At 51.0% G+C, this 17,364-nt stretch overlaps 4 protein-coding genes across 4 annotated transcripts; 2 read left to right on the forward strand and 2 right to left on the reverse strand.

The window, feature by feature from the left end:
- Nucleotides 1–23: 23 nt before the first annotated feature.
- On the reverse strand, nucleotides 24–1,235 carry VTN77DRAFT_2315 (uncharacterized protein; the record flags this gene model as incomplete). Its single annotated transcript, XM_069418141.1, has 8 exons — nucleotides 24–262; nucleotides 328–368; nucleotides 428–437; nucleotides 492–540; nucleotides 591–916; nucleotides 974–984; nucleotides 1,044–1,156; nucleotides 1,221–1,235. 8 exons carry the CDS (start codon nucleotides 1,233–1,235, stop codon nucleotides 24–26), a joined length of 804 nt encoding a protein of 267 aa, XP_069279213.1.
- Nucleotides 1,236–1,534: 299 nt separating this feature from the next.
- On the forward strand, nucleotides 1,535–4,315 carry VTN77DRAFT_2316 (uncharacterized protein; the record flags this gene model as incomplete). Its single annotated transcript, XM_069418142.1, has 5 exons — nucleotides 1,535–1,624; nucleotides 1,680–1,796; nucleotides 1,848–1,901; nucleotides 1,968–3,979; nucleotides 4,036–4,315. 5 exons carry the CDS (start codon nucleotides 1,535–1,537, stop codon nucleotides 4,313–4,315), a joined length of 2,553 nt encoding a protein of 850 aa, XP_069279214.1.
- Nucleotides 4,316–5,512: 1,197 nt separating this feature from the next.
- Nucleotides 5,513–10,520, reverse strand: VTN77DRAFT_2317 (uncharacterized protein; the record flags this gene model as incomplete). The annotated part of the gene is made up of 5 exons (XM_069418143.1): nucleotides 5,513–5,881; nucleotides 5,940–6,322; nucleotides 6,394–6,500; nucleotides 6,558–6,949; nucleotides 7,002–10,520. The coding sequence occupies 5 exons, from the start codon at nucleotides 10,518–10,520 to the stop codon at nucleotides 5,513–5,515; spliced, it is 4,770 nt and encodes a 1,589-aa protein (XP_069279215.1).
- Nucleotides 10,521–12,367: 1,847 nt separating this feature from the next.
- VTN77DRAFT_2318 (uncharacterized protein) lies at nucleotides 12,368–17,090 on the forward strand (the record flags this gene model as incomplete). Its single annotated transcript, XM_069418144.1, has 3 exons — nucleotides 12,368–14,588; nucleotides 14,642–16,470; nucleotides 16,524–17,090. The coding sequence occupies 3 exons, from the start codon at nucleotides 12,368–12,370 to the stop codon at nucleotides 17,088–17,090; spliced, it is 4,617 nt and encodes a 1,538-aa protein (XP_069279216.1).
- Between the last annotated feature and the right edge of the window lie 274 nt (nucleotides 17,091–17,364).

A 17,364-nucleotide genomic window follows, 5' to 3' on the forward strand; every position in this document is an offset into this window, starting at 1 on the left:
TCCATACCACAGACTTGCTCAGATCAGAATATGACATCTTCGTCTTCCTGTGCTTGTGCTAGAATATCGGTGGCGCCTTGATCCTTTTCGGCCTCGGCCTCGGCTGCTGCTGCTGCTGCGCCATTTTCTTTCCCAGCCTGCTCTTGCCGCTTCGCGAGAATCTCAGCATCCTGAGCGGCGTTATCCCGTTGTTTCTTGTTGGAGACTTTCTTCAGTCGATAGAATTCTTCTCTGTCGAGTTCATCTAGTTCGGAGTTGATGTCTTGATTGGACAGTGTCAGCCATATAAGTCTTATCACCAGCAATCAATGGCATGATGAGACGTACATTTAATAGTATTTTCGGTACGGGGGATAATGACGTGTTCACTGTTTAAAAGGTGAATTTAGTAACTCATCCAGAAACTATTCATAGCTGTCGTTCTTACATTGCGTTTACTGTAGTTGTAAGTCAGTTAAGTAGTTCCTTGAATAAGATGGAGCAAGACATACCTCTTCGGTTGACGACTTTGATCACTTCGTCCAGGATAACGAAGGCTGTCTGTAATCCCCATTAGATGCGATGTCGATATATGCGCTGAGTAAACTCACCTGCAAACTGGCAAGTTCCACCAGCGTTTCGACCGCTCTAGCATATGTCTCCCGGCATCGCTGCACCTGCATTCCTCCTTTCCCGAGACCGGTCAATCCAAAGTCATTGCTGCTTTCCGCAATGATGCTCTCAAACTGAGGCAGAAGGACTCCGGACACGTTCTCCTGTTTCGCCTGGACACGGAATCGAGCCTGTTTGACGGATTCTTGGACTTGGAAGCCGATGTCTCCGCCGACGGCATAGGTCACTTCGGCGAGAGAGAATGCTGCAATCTGCATCACACGGCCCATCTTTCGCTTGGCCTCATCAATCCGTCTCGTAATCTCTTCATTTCGCAATCAGCTACTACAACGCGGGGAAGTAGCTGTTGGGTTCAGCTTACCGCGGAATCGTCTGTAGGGGAGATCGCCAGTCAGTCGCAACTCATTTCTCACAATGGACAGAGATCATACTTTGTCAGAGCCTCACTCTTCCTCTTCAGCAAGCTGTGGCCGGTCTCCGCGCCCTTGAGCTTGCTCTTCATCAACCCCAGCGACTGCCGGGTCGGAAAGACAGCTTCGCGGCCCTGGATGACAATGACGTAAATACGATTTCCATATTATTAGACAGTTTGAGATGTATGTACTTACTACGGCACCCGACATGGCTGCAATACTGGATGTATCAACTCTTCCAATAAAATGACCGACTGCCGCCTCTCAGGCGTCGTCGTCCATGACGATAAGTCGGTCGATATGTCGCCCGGAAGCTTGGACCACCTGCAATTGCATGCGATTGAACGCGGCAGGGTATCCATCACGTGATTGAGGGCAGTGACTTTGAAGTATTGCAAGTCCAGACATTCACTTCTGGCGCGTCGAGAATCCTCTCCGTCCCAGCCACCATGTCTCCCGTCTGTTGGAGTGTTGACTGTGTGGAGATCCCTCGTTGTCAAGCGGCCAAAATGCCAGGGACTTTGCTACCTCCCAGATCGCAGCGGCACCACGCACAGATGGAGCGAACCTCAGCCTCCGAGCCGGATCTATATCTGATCGTGAGTGTCGTCCATGTCTTTATATTCGGAATCGCCGGCTGACTTTGATGTATAGTCGAATGAGGATACGATCTACGAGCAGGATATCCTCCGGGATCCCGGCAGTGTCAAGCCATGGCTGTCCTACATCGAGTACAAGCAGCAGAATGGGACACTCTATGAGCAAGCATTTGTAAGTGATCACGGCAGTCGATATACTTGCAGTCTACTGACAGAGATCAAGATCATGGAGCGTGCCTGTAGGCAGCTTCCCCGGTCCTACAAGTTGTGGAAAATGGTATGTATTTTCCACTTTTATGGAATGCTTCTTTGAACGATAAATCTTTTACTAATGCGACTGCAGTACCTTGAATTTCGGATGAAGCATCTTCGCGGTCGGAACCCAGCCATTCACCGTGCCGAGTACCAGAAAGTCAATGCGCTTTTCGAGCGAGCTCTCATCCTGCTCAACAAGATGCCTCGGATATGGGAAATGTATCTCTCGTTCCTGCTTGAGCAGCCACTCGTGACGCAGACCCGTCGATGCTTCGATCGAGCACTTCGAGCACTGCCGATTACCCAGCATAACCGGATCTGGAAGTTGTACAAGGCATTTGCGCGTTCTGCCTCTGGGGAGACCGCTGTGCAGATATGGAGTCGATACATGCAGGTTCACCCGGAGAATGCGGAAGAATACATCGAGTTGCTCGTTGAAACCGGCCACTACACGGAGGCGGTCAAGAAATATATGGATATCCTCGACGACCCGCGCTTCCAGTCGAAAGAAGGCAAGAGCCATTTCCAGCTGTGGAGTGACATGGTAGACTTGCTTGTCTCGAAGGCCAAACAAATCGACACTAATGCCCACGGAGGAATCGATGTCGATGCGATTATTCGCAGTGGGATCGAGCGATTTGCTGACCAGAGAGGAAAGCTCTGGGCTGGCCTTGCGACCTACTGGATTGCGAGGGGCAATTTTGAAAAGGCACGAGACGTTTTCGAAGAGGGTATCACGACCGTCATGACCGTGCGGGATTTCACCATGATTTTTGACTCCTATATCGAATTCGAGGAGTCAATCATCAGCAATCTCATGGATCAAGCAGCCGCTCGTTCCAAGAAAGGGAAAGTCGATGAGGATGCGGATTTTGATCTCGATCTGCGCATGCTGCGATTCGAGCAACTCATGGATAGGAGGCCGTTCCTTGTGAATGATGTCCTCCTACGACAGAACCCCAATAACGTCATCGAATGGGAAAAGAGGGTCGCGCTGTGGGGGGACAACAAGACTGAGGTTGTCAATACATACACGGCGGCCATCGCTGCCATCAATCCCAAGAAAGCGCATGGCAAATTCCATGAACTCTGGGTGAATTATGCGAAGTTCTACGAGAATGGTGGAGACCTAGACACTGCGAGAGTGATCTTCGACAAAGCGGTCAAGGTCCCTTTCAAGACGGTGGCCGAGCTGGCAGATACATGGTGTGAGTGGGCTGAAATGGAGCTTCGGCATGAGAATTTTGATAGGGCAGTCGACATCATGGCGAAAGCGACTCAGGCTCCGAAACGATCGACTGTTGATTACTTCGATGAGACCCTTTCCCCCCAGCAACGAGTTCACAAGAGCTGGAAGTTGTGGAGTTTCTATGTGGACCTTGTCGAGAGCGTGGGCTCTCTGGAGGAGACGAGGAAAATCTACGAGAGGATATTCGAACTGCGGATTGCGACACCCCAGACGGTCGTCAACTATGCAAACCTTCTGGAGGAGCACAAGTATTACGAGGAGTCGTTCAAGATCTACGAACGGGGGTTGGATCTTTTCAGCTATCCCGTGGCGTTTGAGCTTTGGAATCTTTATCTGACCAAAGCTGTCGATCGAAAGATCAGCATCGAGAGACTGCGCGATCTCTTTGAGCAAGCGCTAGATGGATGTCCTCCGAAGTTTGCCAAGGTCCTGTATCTTATGTATGGCAATCTGGAGGAAGAGCGCGGCCTGGCGAGGCACGCTATGCGGATTTACGAGCGCGCTACCCGAGCCGTCTCCGACGAGGACCGGTTCGAGATGTTCGACTTCTACATCACCAAGTCGGCGTCGAACTTCGGATTGACGTCGACGCGGCCGATCTACGAGCGCGCCATCGCCACTCTGCCGGACAAGGAGGCCAAGGACATGTGTCTGAAGTTTGCAGAGATGGAAAGACGTTTGGGCGAGATCGATCGGGCACGAGCCATTTACGGCCACGCGTCGCAGTTCTGCGATCCGCGGACGAACGCCGAGTTCTGGCAGAAATGGGAGGCCTTTGAAGTGCAGCACGGCAACGAAGACACGTTCAAGGAGATGCTCCGCATCAAGAGGAGCGTTCAAGCTCAGTACAAGTAAGTATAGCAACTGAAAAAAAATTCTTTTGAGATTGAAGCTAACAAACCTGCAGCACGGATGTCAACTTCATCGCCTCCCAGGCCATCGCCCGCAGCCAGCAGCAGCGTGCCCAAGAAGCGGCGGGACAAGGACAAGCGGGACAAGAAGAGAACAAAGAGCGGGCAGACGCCATGGCAGCGCTGGAGCGTCAGGCTCGCGCTCCGATGGGCTTTGTCGCTGCCAGCACCGGCCCTGAAGGCGGCACCCGGGAGCAGCAGCAGCAACCGCCTCCTCCTGCGGCACCTGTTAATCCTGACGCTATCAATCTGGATGAAGATATGGAGGCTGAATAGAATAAGAATAAGGATGGTTGGCAGTTACTAAGCCTAGGTACTGTACAGTACCTAACTACTTACTTACTCTGAAGCAAATCGAATCAGATCAGATCAATCAAATGCCTGGGACGTCCGATTTGTCTCTCCCGTTCATCTCTACCTTACTTCTTGTAATCTCTCTCTCTGTCTCTCTCTCTCTCTCTCTCTCTCTCTCTCTCTCTCTCTCTCTCTCTTTCGTTCCTTTCCTTTTTTTTATCTTTGCATCTCGTACTGTCTCGTACTGTACTACTAAGGCGTAACTTGTAATGTATATACTGTACTGTACACATATGTCCTGTACTGTACCTTCTTCACATCAGATATGGACACGGACAGGGTTCCCTCGCGTTTTGTTTTCTTTTTCCCTTTTTTCCCCTCGTTTGTTTCCGGGTTTCCTTGTCTGTCTGTCTGTCTGTCTGTCTGTCTGTCTGTCTGTCGCATTCCATTCCATTCCTACTTCTTTACAAACGTCTTTCTTTGGCATTGAAGGTTCTTATTATTGAGTGAGTTAGGCAGTTAAGTTGGAGAGTGTCATATCATATATCAGGGCTAGGGTCGAGGGGTCTACATGTAGATACATAGGCGAGGAAAGAAAGGCGCTTTCCGTAGCAAGAAAAAAAAAGGAAAAAAAAAGGAGGAATAAAAATCCTGTATGTGTACTACTGTACAAAAAAAATCTTAGTTCTGTTCTTGCTGTATGTATTACTGTATTGGATCGTATAGCGGAGGGACCTCATCTTGATTGAGAAGGAAGAGCGTTTGCCTTTTTTTTCGGAGCGATCTTCAATGTTAGGTAGGTAGATGACGTGACGTGACTGAGAGAGGGGGGAAAAAAAGGCCACGACGTACATGTACGTATGTATAGTATAATTTAATCCTAATTAATTCGTCAAACAATGCAATGATTGCTGGGAAAAACAAATAACAAATACAAAGAAAAACAGATGTAAAAATTTACATTTACATTTACATTTACACTGAACAGGCAGCCTGTATGTACGGCAAGGCAATGGCACGCTTTTTATAAAATTCTAACGTTAGACAAGAAAAGAAAACAAAAAAAAAAAAGAAATGGACGAAGGCGCTACAATGAAGATGCGATGCTAATAATCATTATAATATAAATATAGATAGATAAGACGTGACATGACAAGACATGAATCTTTTCTTTTCTTTTCAGTCCACGTCGTCTGGACTAGTCGTTGCTGCTGCTGCTGCTGACCCGACGCTGGTCGTGGTCGTGGTCGTGTCTGATGGTTTTGGATTGGAAGTCCTTTCACTTGTATTGGTATCGTCGTTACTGTCGTCATGTCCATTAGAGGCTCGCGGCGAGCTTTGTTGGGACGCAGGCTTGTTGTCTCTGGGTGGTGAAGGAGGAGGATTGGGGAAGAGTTCGGCAAAGAGGGTGGGGAGGAACCGCTCGAGACGTCTGCGGGTCTCGACCCAGATCTTTTCTTTGCTTGGGTCCTGAGCCGGTGGTACCAGATAGCCGCTGTCTGCCATGACCAGGAGAATATTCTTTAGACTCTCTGGGATTGCTTCCTCCTGTGAAAACACAGTCAGTAATTCGTCACGACACACAGGCATAGTCAACGTTACATACCAGACTATCACCCTGACCACTGTTCATCATCCGATCTAGGATATCCAAAATCCTCAACCACAGATCCAGCATTCCCTCCCAGTTAGCTAACTGGTCCAAGTAGCGCAGGAAGATCTTGCAGACCAGTGTTGCTGCCTGAACACGAGTCTCACTCATTCCTACCGGGTCCGAGTGATAGATCTCTGGTTTCAGCAACCGCAAGATGAGAGGGAACAGCACTTCATCGAAGATGGCCGTCCATTCCTTGTGATCTTCAGAGACGAACTCCAGCGACAGTAGACAGCGCTGAAGGACGGATACGGCGTTGTGTCGAATGTCACGGCAAGGATTGATGCATTGCATTGTGAGGGACTGGAAGATAGGAGACCAATAAGCAGCCCAAGCTAGCAGAAGTTAGTATCAGATGGATACGCTCCAGCTGCCCTGATTCACCCAAATTGACTGCATTACTAACCTTCGTTCTTCTCAAGGTGAGACTGCTGAATCAAAGTCGGAATGCGTCCCGTCATCTGGTAGATTATACCAATGGCCTTGACACCGCGAGCGACAGTTTGATTCTCGCTGCTTCCTATTAGTCTCGAAAAAATAGAAGAAAGCATCGCTGAAGTGACAACATACCTAACAGTTTTTTCTTGTTTGACGCCTCTTTGTCTCCGGGCCAAGGCATCTCTCTTCCGCTCCTCGAGAGATCCCACACTGCCCGCAGTGGCAAAGTCATTGGCGAGACTAACTGCGGATTCATAATTGTCGGCAGAGATCACCGGCGGTTTTGAATCGACAATGCTTTGAAGGAGGTCAAAAACCATGTTCGCCGATTCCTCATGTTGATATAGCCGTTGTAAAATCGACCAGAAATCGGGAGATACGATAATCTCACTTCGCAACTGCCCAGAGCTGCTAATGCATCGAGAAAGCCCGCTCAAGATGGGTGTAGCTGAACTCTCCAAAATATCTTGATCAAAGCTGGAGATACTATGTAGGACAACAGGAATGCGCATCCAAGGTTGCTCCTAATGGACGTTAGCTCCGTCAACGGTTGTGAGACGGACACACAAGACTCACATAGCTTAAACGCAAGAGATTCATAATATAATATACAGCTCGAGAGATCACAAGCGGATGGAGATTTCTTGCGTCTCTAAGTATGCCTTGCAGAGAGCTGGCCAGGTTTTCACCCACAGCCTCTATAGTCTCCTTGTCTCTTAGCGTCAAAAGCGTGGCCAACTCGAGGATGTAGACCATGCCAGGATTGTAGGTCGGAGAAGTCGGATCGCCTTTACTGCTGGGCGGCCTGGGCACTCCTGGTGATGGACGCTCAGGTTTCACCACAATAACAGCGGGTGTACTCTCCTCGGGCAATTCCGACAATAGCGAATCCACCAGTGCTGAGAGCGACGAGAGTGGCAGTGATTTTATATTCTTCAAGATGTCGCCAATCCCGCAAGCAGCGACGCAGTCAATAGTGCACAGCGTATTGTCAAGCTCTTCATCCGACGGTTCGGGAGGATCATCAGCCGCGTAGCTCGAGAGGTAGGAGGTGAAGGCAGATAAAAGGCCGGTTTCACCGCGCCCATCGCGTTCCACCACTTGGGAAGGCGGCTGAAGGGGAATGGGAGGGATTTCAAGCGCGGCGTTGAGACTCTCATCAAATGACGGGATTAGAGAATTAATGAATAGGTTGTGGAGGATCCGGATGACATATTTCCAGCTATGTCTAAGGACGTGCTCGTTGCCAGCCAAGACTCGGAACAAAACGACCGTGGCCAATTGGGCTCTGAAATCCCGGCCGAACTTGACGGCAAGTTCGCTGACCATGACGGTCTTCTTACCCGCTTGGACTTCAGTGTTTAGAGACGTGTTTGGGGGAGTGTCGGTGGCGAGAGTGCTAATCGAAGCGAGACAATAAATGATCCGATCGAAGGCTTCCGTGAGTCCGTACTTGGCCGCAATTTGAGCGCACTGGTCAAAGCCCATGACCACTCTGGAGTATACTGCGTCATCAGTTGCTGACATGAAGACATAGGAGAGCGTTGCGACCACCGGTCTCCAAGTGGCCTCGAACATCTCTGCATCGTAGATATTGGTATCACAGATCACCAACTCCCCAGCCGAGGCGGACTTCATCAGAAGTTCCTTCCACGCATAATCAAAAGCGTGTTTGTTTTCGTGTTCATCAGGCAGAATAATCTCATTCTGTTTGATGGAGTCGTAGATTTCTTGGAGGAACTCCGGCGCAAAGTCTTTACCTCCATTGACCCCCCTTAGGTTCTTGGCAAAATCAGTATAAGTCATACGGTTTTGCGCCTTGACATTAGGGTTGTAGAGATCCGTGTTCAACATGATGATCCCGTACGTTAGAACAAACAAGGCGTCCTTATCTGCAACACCGGCTGGTTCAGCCTTGGCCATGTACTTCTCGGAGAACACAGTCACGATTCGCTCAATCAAAGGAGCTTCACCAGGAAGCCGGAAGGACCCCAGAAGATCCCGGAGCGCCTCGACAACACTTTTCCCCTTGAAGTCAAACAGATCAACAAAGGCGTCAAGCAATTGTTCGTTGGACCTCTTGGAAATAAACTCCCCGAGAATCTTCTTGGAGATCCGTGTCGTCCCCTTGAGGAACCGCGCGACGAGGACCGGATCGTCAGGGTTCTCGATGATACCCTGGGAAGCAAGGTAAGCAATTCCCGCTTTGGGATCTTCGTTGAATTTGGTGGCACCCTGAATAATGATTTTCTTTCTCTTCCGCTGGCTCCTCAGCAGCTCAGGGTCAGGAAAACCTTCGAATTTGGGCTCGTCATCCAGCCTGTCATAGATGAATTGGACGTAGCCCAAGAGGGCATCCAGACAGAGAGGAGGTACGTTCGTCGTACTCCACGTTGCGGAATCAGGAAAGGCATTGCGGGATAGCAACCCGACCATGTCTTCGCACAGGTCTGCCCGATCCACCTCGCTGTCATAGTTGACGAAGAGCTCCACCATGAAAGTGGGCATCCTGGCTAAAACCCCAATACTCTCCACCATTGCTTCCCGAGCTTCTGGCTTCCTTGTGCCTCCTTCCATGCCCAGTTTCTGTCGGTCTTTCACAGAGACAGGCGTCGATCGCCCGCTGCTGCCCTGCGACGGAGGAGGCTTTACTAGTTTTGGCGCCTGAGGAACGCCTTCGTAAAGCGATGGGTCGATGCCTGGTTCTCTCGGTATTTCCACCCGAGGATGAAGGCATGCAACCAGGTATGACAGGTAGAGTTCTTGTTGGAGTTTCAGAACCGGTCGACATGTCGACAGTAATGTTCCGGCAACTCTGAGGGATCCATTCAGAATCGCCATGTTTTCAGAACGGACCAACTGGAACAGGTGACGGCAGAGATCGTCTTGCGCCAGAACTGCCAGACTGGGATGTCTAGCAATCGAAGGGCCCGCAACTTCGAGGGCGACATCAATGATCCTCAAAGCCATGACCCTCATGGTATCGGTATGCTGACGGTTATGCGGATCCAAAAGGTCGATCAGAACACGAAATAATTCCCGAATGGAAGGTAGGCCGTACGGTTTTACCTCGGCCTCTTCATCTTCTGCACCTGGGGGCGCAGCTGCTGCGTGGCCGTTGGTGGTCGGTTCCGGTGTCGTTGTACCACCGACGCGATCTTTCTCCTGCGGAACGGTATCAGACCCCATGGCGGATGGATGTTGGGAGGTCACGGTGTCTCCGTCGACAGACGGATCCATCTTGAAATTGGAGGCTTCCTCATCCAGCTGCTTCTGTTCCAAGGGGTTGGAACTCGCCGGCTCCACCTCAATGGTGGATAGCCTCATGAAGATGACTTGGCACATGTTGACCATGGCCATTTCCGCAGACCTCCGGAGCACCTCTGACAAACGGTTCTGGCAGCACATGCTCAATCCAGTTTCCATCATCTCACAGACACTCTCGTCCCCCAGCAGTTCTCCCTCCGGCCGTGATATCATTCCTTCCATCAGCTTGAGGATCCTCAATAGCACGATCTCGTCCGCAGCCGTGTCGCTGGCTTCGAAACGGCAATGCGTAATGGCTGCCGACAGCAGCTGCATGGCCATCGATAGTCGAGGCGAGTCACGGTTGATGATGTTGTAGGCAAAGAATTTGGTGATGGCAATCAATGCCAGAGAGGTGATGGGCGCGGAAGTCGAGGAGGAACGGATCACTTGGAGGAATGGATGCAGCAATGCCGGCGTGTCAAAGGTTCGAATGTCCTTGCAGCTCTTGAGATCGCTCCGCAAGCGTGTAAATGCGGACATGAGGGGATTATCCTGCATGCTCTTCCCTTTCTTCCCCCTCAACCCCCATCGGTTCGCCAATGCATGATCCCCATCAACTGCCGGCGGCAGCGCTGTCTTGGAGGTGCCGCTGCTTCGAGGGCTGGGACTGGGAGGAGCGGAGGTGTCGCGGTCGTAGACTCTCGAGACGCCGCCTCCGCCGAGGATGGCGGCGACGGAGGAGTGAGCCCAACGCGCATGTTTGCGCATGGAGGAGGTGACGGTGATACATTCGGTGGTCACCAGGGCCACGGGGTCCACGGAGATGGGCAACGAGGAGCCGGACATGGTGGGCAGGCGGGAGGCAGAGGCGCATGTCCGGGGCTGGGGATAGGGATAGAGAAAGCTGCCATCTGGCGACAGCACGCAGTCCGCTGTAGTTGTTAGTATGGGTTCCGACAACGAAGTCCGCTTAGCTAGTTCCTTCGCTGGCCGTAAGGTTATCGGAGTTTGACGATGTCCCGATCCAGTTTAGCGCCGCATCTCCGCCTCCGCAGTCCGCAGTCCGCAGTCCGCACCCTGGGTACTTGCAGTCAAAGAAAATCTCGATACGAAGAATCATCTGAAAACGAAGACCAGTTGAATACTTCAGACTCATTCGGTATTTTCTGTCTACCATTTGACAAGACAACTTGGTACTAACGATCTATCCTAAGAGCCTTCTACCACAATAATAACCCGCAGTAGATTCACACGAGTCACGACTCTTAAAGCAAAACAAGACTGGACATGATATGGCTGGAAAAGTCGGACGAAGCCTCCTATTCACAAGAATCTGTTATATCCTGCTGTGGAGTGTCTCCTGAGTTCATCTAAGAGGGTAAAACAAGGGGAGTTCGGTTCTTATCGTCCAATTCCATCCCTTGAGCTGACAATCAGTCGACCACTGAGTGAAAGCATTTACTAACCCCGGAAGGTGGGCTGGTTCTTTAAGCTTCTTCTGCATCAATATCTCACATCACCCAGACGACTCGTAGAGTAGCGGATTCTCTGCAAGGGAAGAACTGATCGAATTGGGTATCAGCCTTACCAGTGGAGCAATTATCTGTCGATAGTGGTTGAACTCAACCGCTAGTATCCCGCTGGACTATTCAATCAACATCTATTATTGATTGTCATAGAATACCCTTGTTGTCCGTTTTCACAGCAATGAAGATTGATAGGGTCTCCACCGACGGAGCAAGGCGGAGTCCGGAATATACGTATCAGATATCATTGTCAATTTAGGCTGTTGACGATCGGGCGGAGAATGCTGAAATCTGCCTAGTTAATATATATAATTCCCCAACTCTGGAGTCTGGACTGTGTGTTCGAATCGGCAATTTTGAGGCCGTAACGGTTTTCTGGGCTCCACTGCGCCAAGTCAGCAAGCAGACAATATTCTGCCACTCGCATACCTAAATCGGAACATTTCGGTAATGACTAATTAATTATTATGTTTCAGCCCTTGCATCAGAAGTCCAAGGCAGAAATGAAAGGTAAAAAATCACAATTAACTCTCTTTGTTTACTTTTTTTTGTCCCGCCAGCTCCATCCACGCGTGGCGCGGCCCAACCAGAAGCTCGGGATATGCAACCCCGGGCTATTTACATCTGGCCGCCCCCATCACGTCTGTGCTGTCTCGACTGGCATGCAGCGGACAGGCCAGCCAGTTCGTCACTAATTAAAAATAATACCACTAGTCGTTAGATCAATTGCCCCCATTCAGATCCTGAGATTCCCTTGGCGCCCGCAGTCTTTGTTAAATTGTTTTGAGACGAGGGCTCGAGCTCGACCTGGGCCCCGCTCTTGGACTTCGCGCCGGCGGCCGCTTCCTGTGCTGGCAATACATCTATGAGCGGCAGCCACCATCTCCGCCAGCTGACACGCATTAATATTCTGATTTTATTTTTACTGTTGTTGTCCACGCCGCTCTCCAACACCGTATGGGGTGGCCTGGATGCGCCATCGCCCTTCGGTGCCCCGACGTATTGGCGTGAGGGAGTTGATTCATGTCGCGAGGTGCTGGGTGATCAAAACAACAGGGCGGGCAACAACAGCAGCAGCTACAGCTATTTACCCCCGATGGTCTCCAGCACCTTCCCTGGTTGAGCGCCAATTCTACCCAGGAAAGAAGGCGCGTTGTGCAACTCGCCATGGCGACCCTCGCCAGCTTCCTGCCAGACCTGCCGCTGGAGCAGCTGGCGCTCTACCACGCCATGGATCCGTACCTGTCTTCCGTCCTGGTCTTCCATGGCCCCGTCGCGACTGCCAACGCGACCGTCAGCAGTTCCCGTATCCAGGCGCATATCTTCACCGCCGCCGGCTTCAAAAGCTATCCCCGCATCACCGTGTCCCCAGCAGCGCCATTGTATGCCGCCGTGAACCACCTTCCCCGCGAGAAACAGGGCGACGAGATCTGCCGCGGGCTGGCCGTCAGTCTGCTGAAGTACTTCAACGAGCTGTCAACTCCGGTCAAGGAGTGTTTGGAACAGATCACAAAGGCGGGAAAACCATCGGGGAGAGTCCCCAAGATGTTTGAAGAGACGCATGCGGCGGATCTGGCGAACCGCATGGCCAAAATCGAGAATACCGCCGAGATTGTGCGCGACCTTCGAGATGCGTATCGGGAGAGAAAGGTTCCATGGATCGATGTGGATGTCGTGCTGCCTCCTGGTTCGATTTCGCAACAACCAGAAACGAATGGACAGGGTGGTGCTGGCCCAGATGAAGCAATTGACGACCACCAGGATGATGAACGATATGGGAAATTCTCTCCCATCGTTCAAGCCTTTGGGGATCCCATCTTCCTCCCGACTTCGCGTCTTCGGCGAGCGCCGTCTCAACCAACCCATCTCAGCAAATCCAAGGTCTTCACCAGGAGTCAAAAGGAATCCCTTCGCCTCGCTATGTGCGAGGTGGTCGATACCGAGGAACGATATGTCAGCAAGCTTTACGATCTAGTGTACAATGTCGTAGAGGAGTTTCGGCAGAAAGCCCGCACCAAAGCCCCCTCCAGTACCAGCCCGGACGAAACTGCCCTAGCGAAACTGTTTCCACCTTGTCTGAATGAGATCCTGGAGGTCAACATGGGCTTCCTCGAAGTCATTCGTCAAGTCCTCGAGGAAACAGAACAGGACGCTCTCGCAGATATAGCGGAAGAGACAGATCTACAATCGAGCCGTGCTTTGGCAAAGCAAGGCAAAGATGCAATGGGGTCGATTGCGTTTGCGAATGCCCTCCTGGAATGGTTTCCACGGTTCTCCAAACCGTACGCAGAGTACATGCGTGCCCACACCGGATTTACCCAGACTTTGAACACGTTCCTGAAAGACAATAAATCCAGCTTCTCTCGCAGGGTCTATGAAACTGGGGAGCAAAAACTACGATCACTGCTTATGGAACCGGTGCAGCGCCTGCCTCGATACAGCCTTCTGATCGACACCATGACCAGCAATCTTCCCGCAATCCATCCCGCTGTGAAACCTTTTCTAAAGGCCCGAGATATCATCAAGGATATCTGCTCATTAGACAACCCCGCAAACACCGATTACTCCCAGAGCTTGAAGCGGGTGATGAACATGGTCGAATTCTGGCCACCATCGGTTGCTCCCGCAGGTCGGTTGATTACAGCGGTGGACGCGAACGAACTCGTGCCTCCGTACCGGACCGATGCTCAGGAATACGCTTTCAATCCAACATTGATGCTCCTGTACAAAAATTATTTAGTGTTACTGTCCAAGATGCCGGGGACGAACATGACAGCCCGTGGACTGCTGTCAGATCTGGAGAAGCAAGCTATCAGTGTGAACGACCGGTCTATGTCGCAAGGTACAGCGGAGTTCAGATTTATCAGAGCGTTTGATCTGGATCGTTTGCGCTGTCTGCAGTCTGCGTGTGGACGGATTGTGTACCTTATGCCGGCTACGAGAGTCTCTTCCGGGACTTCCCAGTCCACTCGAATGCATGCTTTGGAATTATCGGGCATGTACGAAGGTCGCGCAAGCCGATTCATTGAAGAGATTGTCAAGGCCAAAATCGAGGGACGATTCTCCGAACGCGAACGGGAGAGCGAAAAGTGGACCCTGAGAAGTCCTTCAGGAACTTCTGGAAATCTCGGGATTCTGGCATCAATTTTTGAGGATGATCCCAGCGGTGAGATGAACAGGACTGGCTATTCGAATATCCGGATCGTTTTCGATACTCCAAAGGCGGTCCGCACAAAAACATTGGACAATTCGTCTGTGGAGGCGGTCGTGTCAGTGTCGTCAGTCGACGATAACCAGTACAAAGTCGAGATCGACGCCGTCGCCGGTGCAAAAAGCACAGCAGACATTGTCGCGGCAGATACATTCATTCCCGTTCTTTCGAAGAGACGTAAGTTTGATGTGCATGCAATTCATTTCTTACTACATGCTGACAGAATCTAGTTTGTAATCTGCTTCTGCCTTTGCATCAGCCACAGAATAGCGCGTTGACAGAGACGATTGTCTATTCAAATTTCGACATTCTCCGCCAGGTTGCCAGCCATATCCTGGCCCAGACAAAAGTTCCTCGAAGTTTTCGGCCACCATCTCCCACTAAATTGATCTCCACCCTTTGGGGCGGTGGAAGCCAGACTAAAGATCCCCCTTCTCCATCCAAAGCATTCAACCCAAATGCCTTCTTTGGGGAAGTTCCGAAAATCACCCCTCCAAAAGTCAATGCCGTAACGACGACTCCATCCACACCAGTCGACGAGACCGCCCCCAAGATCTCGATCGTCGCACCATCGTCTGCGAACCAGGAAGACCATCTTCGCCTTCTGGAGCAGACTTTCTCAGCTTATATCCTGGCATTGCGTTCCAGAAGTGGCAACATTGTGGGCCGTACCCTACGGTCCAGGGGAAATGCAGACAGGGCTATGGTCAATGAGCTATACAATGTTCTGCTTGAAGATCCAGGGAAGCTTCAGGCCGCTGCCGAGGTTCCAGTGGACGTTCTCTTCGTTGCCTTTGAGACATTTATTCTACATGCCTGGAAAGATGAGATTGGACCCATCCTTTCCCATTCAGCGTTGAAGACTATCCAGAGCAAGTTTGATTCCTTATTCCCAGGAGAGTTTGAGGTTTTCTTTCGGAAGATGTTGGGGGAAATGAGTCCTCAAAATCGGCGGGCACTCGCTGCAATGATACGTCTTCTTGCAGAACTCCTGGAAGCTTCCGGAAATGACGGTGATCGAGGTGCTTTGACGGCCGCATTTGCCGAAATCCTTACTGAGGACGATGATCCCATGCAACATATTTCACTCTTGGATCGTCTTGTCGACGACTTCGACAATCTCTTTGACGATTCCACCCCCAGCGCGGTATCTCACGAGAACACACCAAGCAACCCTTTCTCGGCCAGTGTTAGCTCCGTGAACTCGAATAGTTCTTCTTTCCGAAAACGGTTTGGGTTCAGTTTAAATTCATCCAGGTCCGATGGAGAGAGCAAGGTCAGTTCACTCATTCGGTCCCTGAGCAAGGGCAAAAATACTGCCGGGGATTCCGAACCGAAAGTTTCACTGTTCCGATCTAGATCTACAGATACGGACACTAGGATGGCAGAGCTTTTGCGTCCAGGGTCTCGAGATCGTCCCACCATATATGGCGCCTTCCCGTCAGAGGAGAGCATTCGTCGCCCAGGAAGCGCTGACAACGACTCTTCTGTCTCGGGTTCTATCGATGAATCGTCTTGGAACTCAAACAAAGAACCGGTGAGGGCCAGGAGGAAGCGGAGGAGCTCTCTTTCCGATCTGCCACGCCCCTCAACACCAATGGAAACTCCGGCCATTTCACCCATTGAACCACTTAAGCTGTCTCCAAAGCCTCGTCCTCAACCGGAGGTACTGACAAGACCGCTGCGGCCGCGAAAGAGCCCGGGTTCGGGATTGCCTACCAAACTGCCACAGTCACCACGTTCTCCAACGCGACCAGCATCTCCGACGCAGCCTGCTTCTCCAATTCGGTCTGGTTCGCCAATCCGCAAAGAAAACTGCCCACCGAGGTCGACACTGACGGAACGGGCTATAAACATAAAGACTGAAGGCCCTTCATCACCAACATTGCGACGAAAGAAGCGATCCGATGCGTTGTCAAGTATTCCTCAGCCAACAAAGATTGTCGCAGCCAAAGAGCGTCCTGTGACCACTTATGGTCCTGAGACCCCTGCAAAGCCTGAACAGGCTTGGTCTTCTCCGCAAAAACCGCAGAGACTTCGGATGCAGAGTCCCCAGAAGGTATGTCCACGTTTGCGGCTGTGTTTGAGTGGTACTGACGATTTGGAAAATAGCTTCGAGATCGTCTCCTGAATGAAAGAAGGGCACGAGCAGCAGCGGAGGCAGCTTTCCAAGCTGAGCTTGAACATATTGGCGAAGAAATCTCTGCTCTCAAGCTCTCACCTACGCAGTCCAAACAGAATGGGTCTAACGGCAAGGCTACCTCCGCGAGCTCACCGAACTCAGTCTTGGCGAGTCGCCTTGGTGATCTTGAATCTCGATTCTCCACTTTCTGCACCGACGTTGGTAATCGCACGGCAGCCTTGGAAAGGGATCTGGAAACATCCTTGATCGTCAGTGAGAGAAGAGTCAAGAAGCTGGATGAGCTCTACCGTGAGGCCAGTGCGGAGAATGAGGCCCTCTACGAACGGTTCAATGACGAGCTGAGCAAGCTCGTGAAAGATATCCGCATGGGCAATGGTGAAGAAGCCTTGAAAACGCAGCTGAGAGAGGCATTGGAGGAAATCAGCAGAGTGAAGAAAGAGAACCTGAGGTTGAAGAGGGAAGTGAGTGGTCTCAGAGCTCAACAGGTTGAAGCAAGTCCCCCTGTCAAAGAGGGTGGTGATGGTCGTGAGGCTTGAACAGAAAACTCGGACTATTTCTATTTACTTTGATTATGCTTCGTGGCTGGCCGCGACGGGAATTCACTATCATGATGTGAACGCATGATGGCCTGATTGTTTGGGTAAATACATGTCTACTACTGGGTCGGGAACATACTGGTTAGGTTGGCAAACTTTGGTCTCTAGCTGGCGTGAGCTGGTTAGGGCGGTTAGGAATTGTAAATATGATATTCTTTGCTATTCAAGATACCAATAATCGATTTTTCTCGATTGTTATTTCCTGCTGCGGCTT

This window comes from Rasamsonia byssochlamydoides (genome assembly GCF_041956645.1).
Source record: "Rasamsonia byssochlamydoides strain NRRL 3658 unplaced genomic scaffold VTN77scaffold_18, whole genome shotgun sequence".
Taxonomy (NCBI): domain Eukaryota; kingdom Fungi; phylum Ascomycota; class Eurotiomycetes; order Eurotiales; family Trichocomaceae; genus Rasamsonia; species Rasamsonia byssochlamydoides.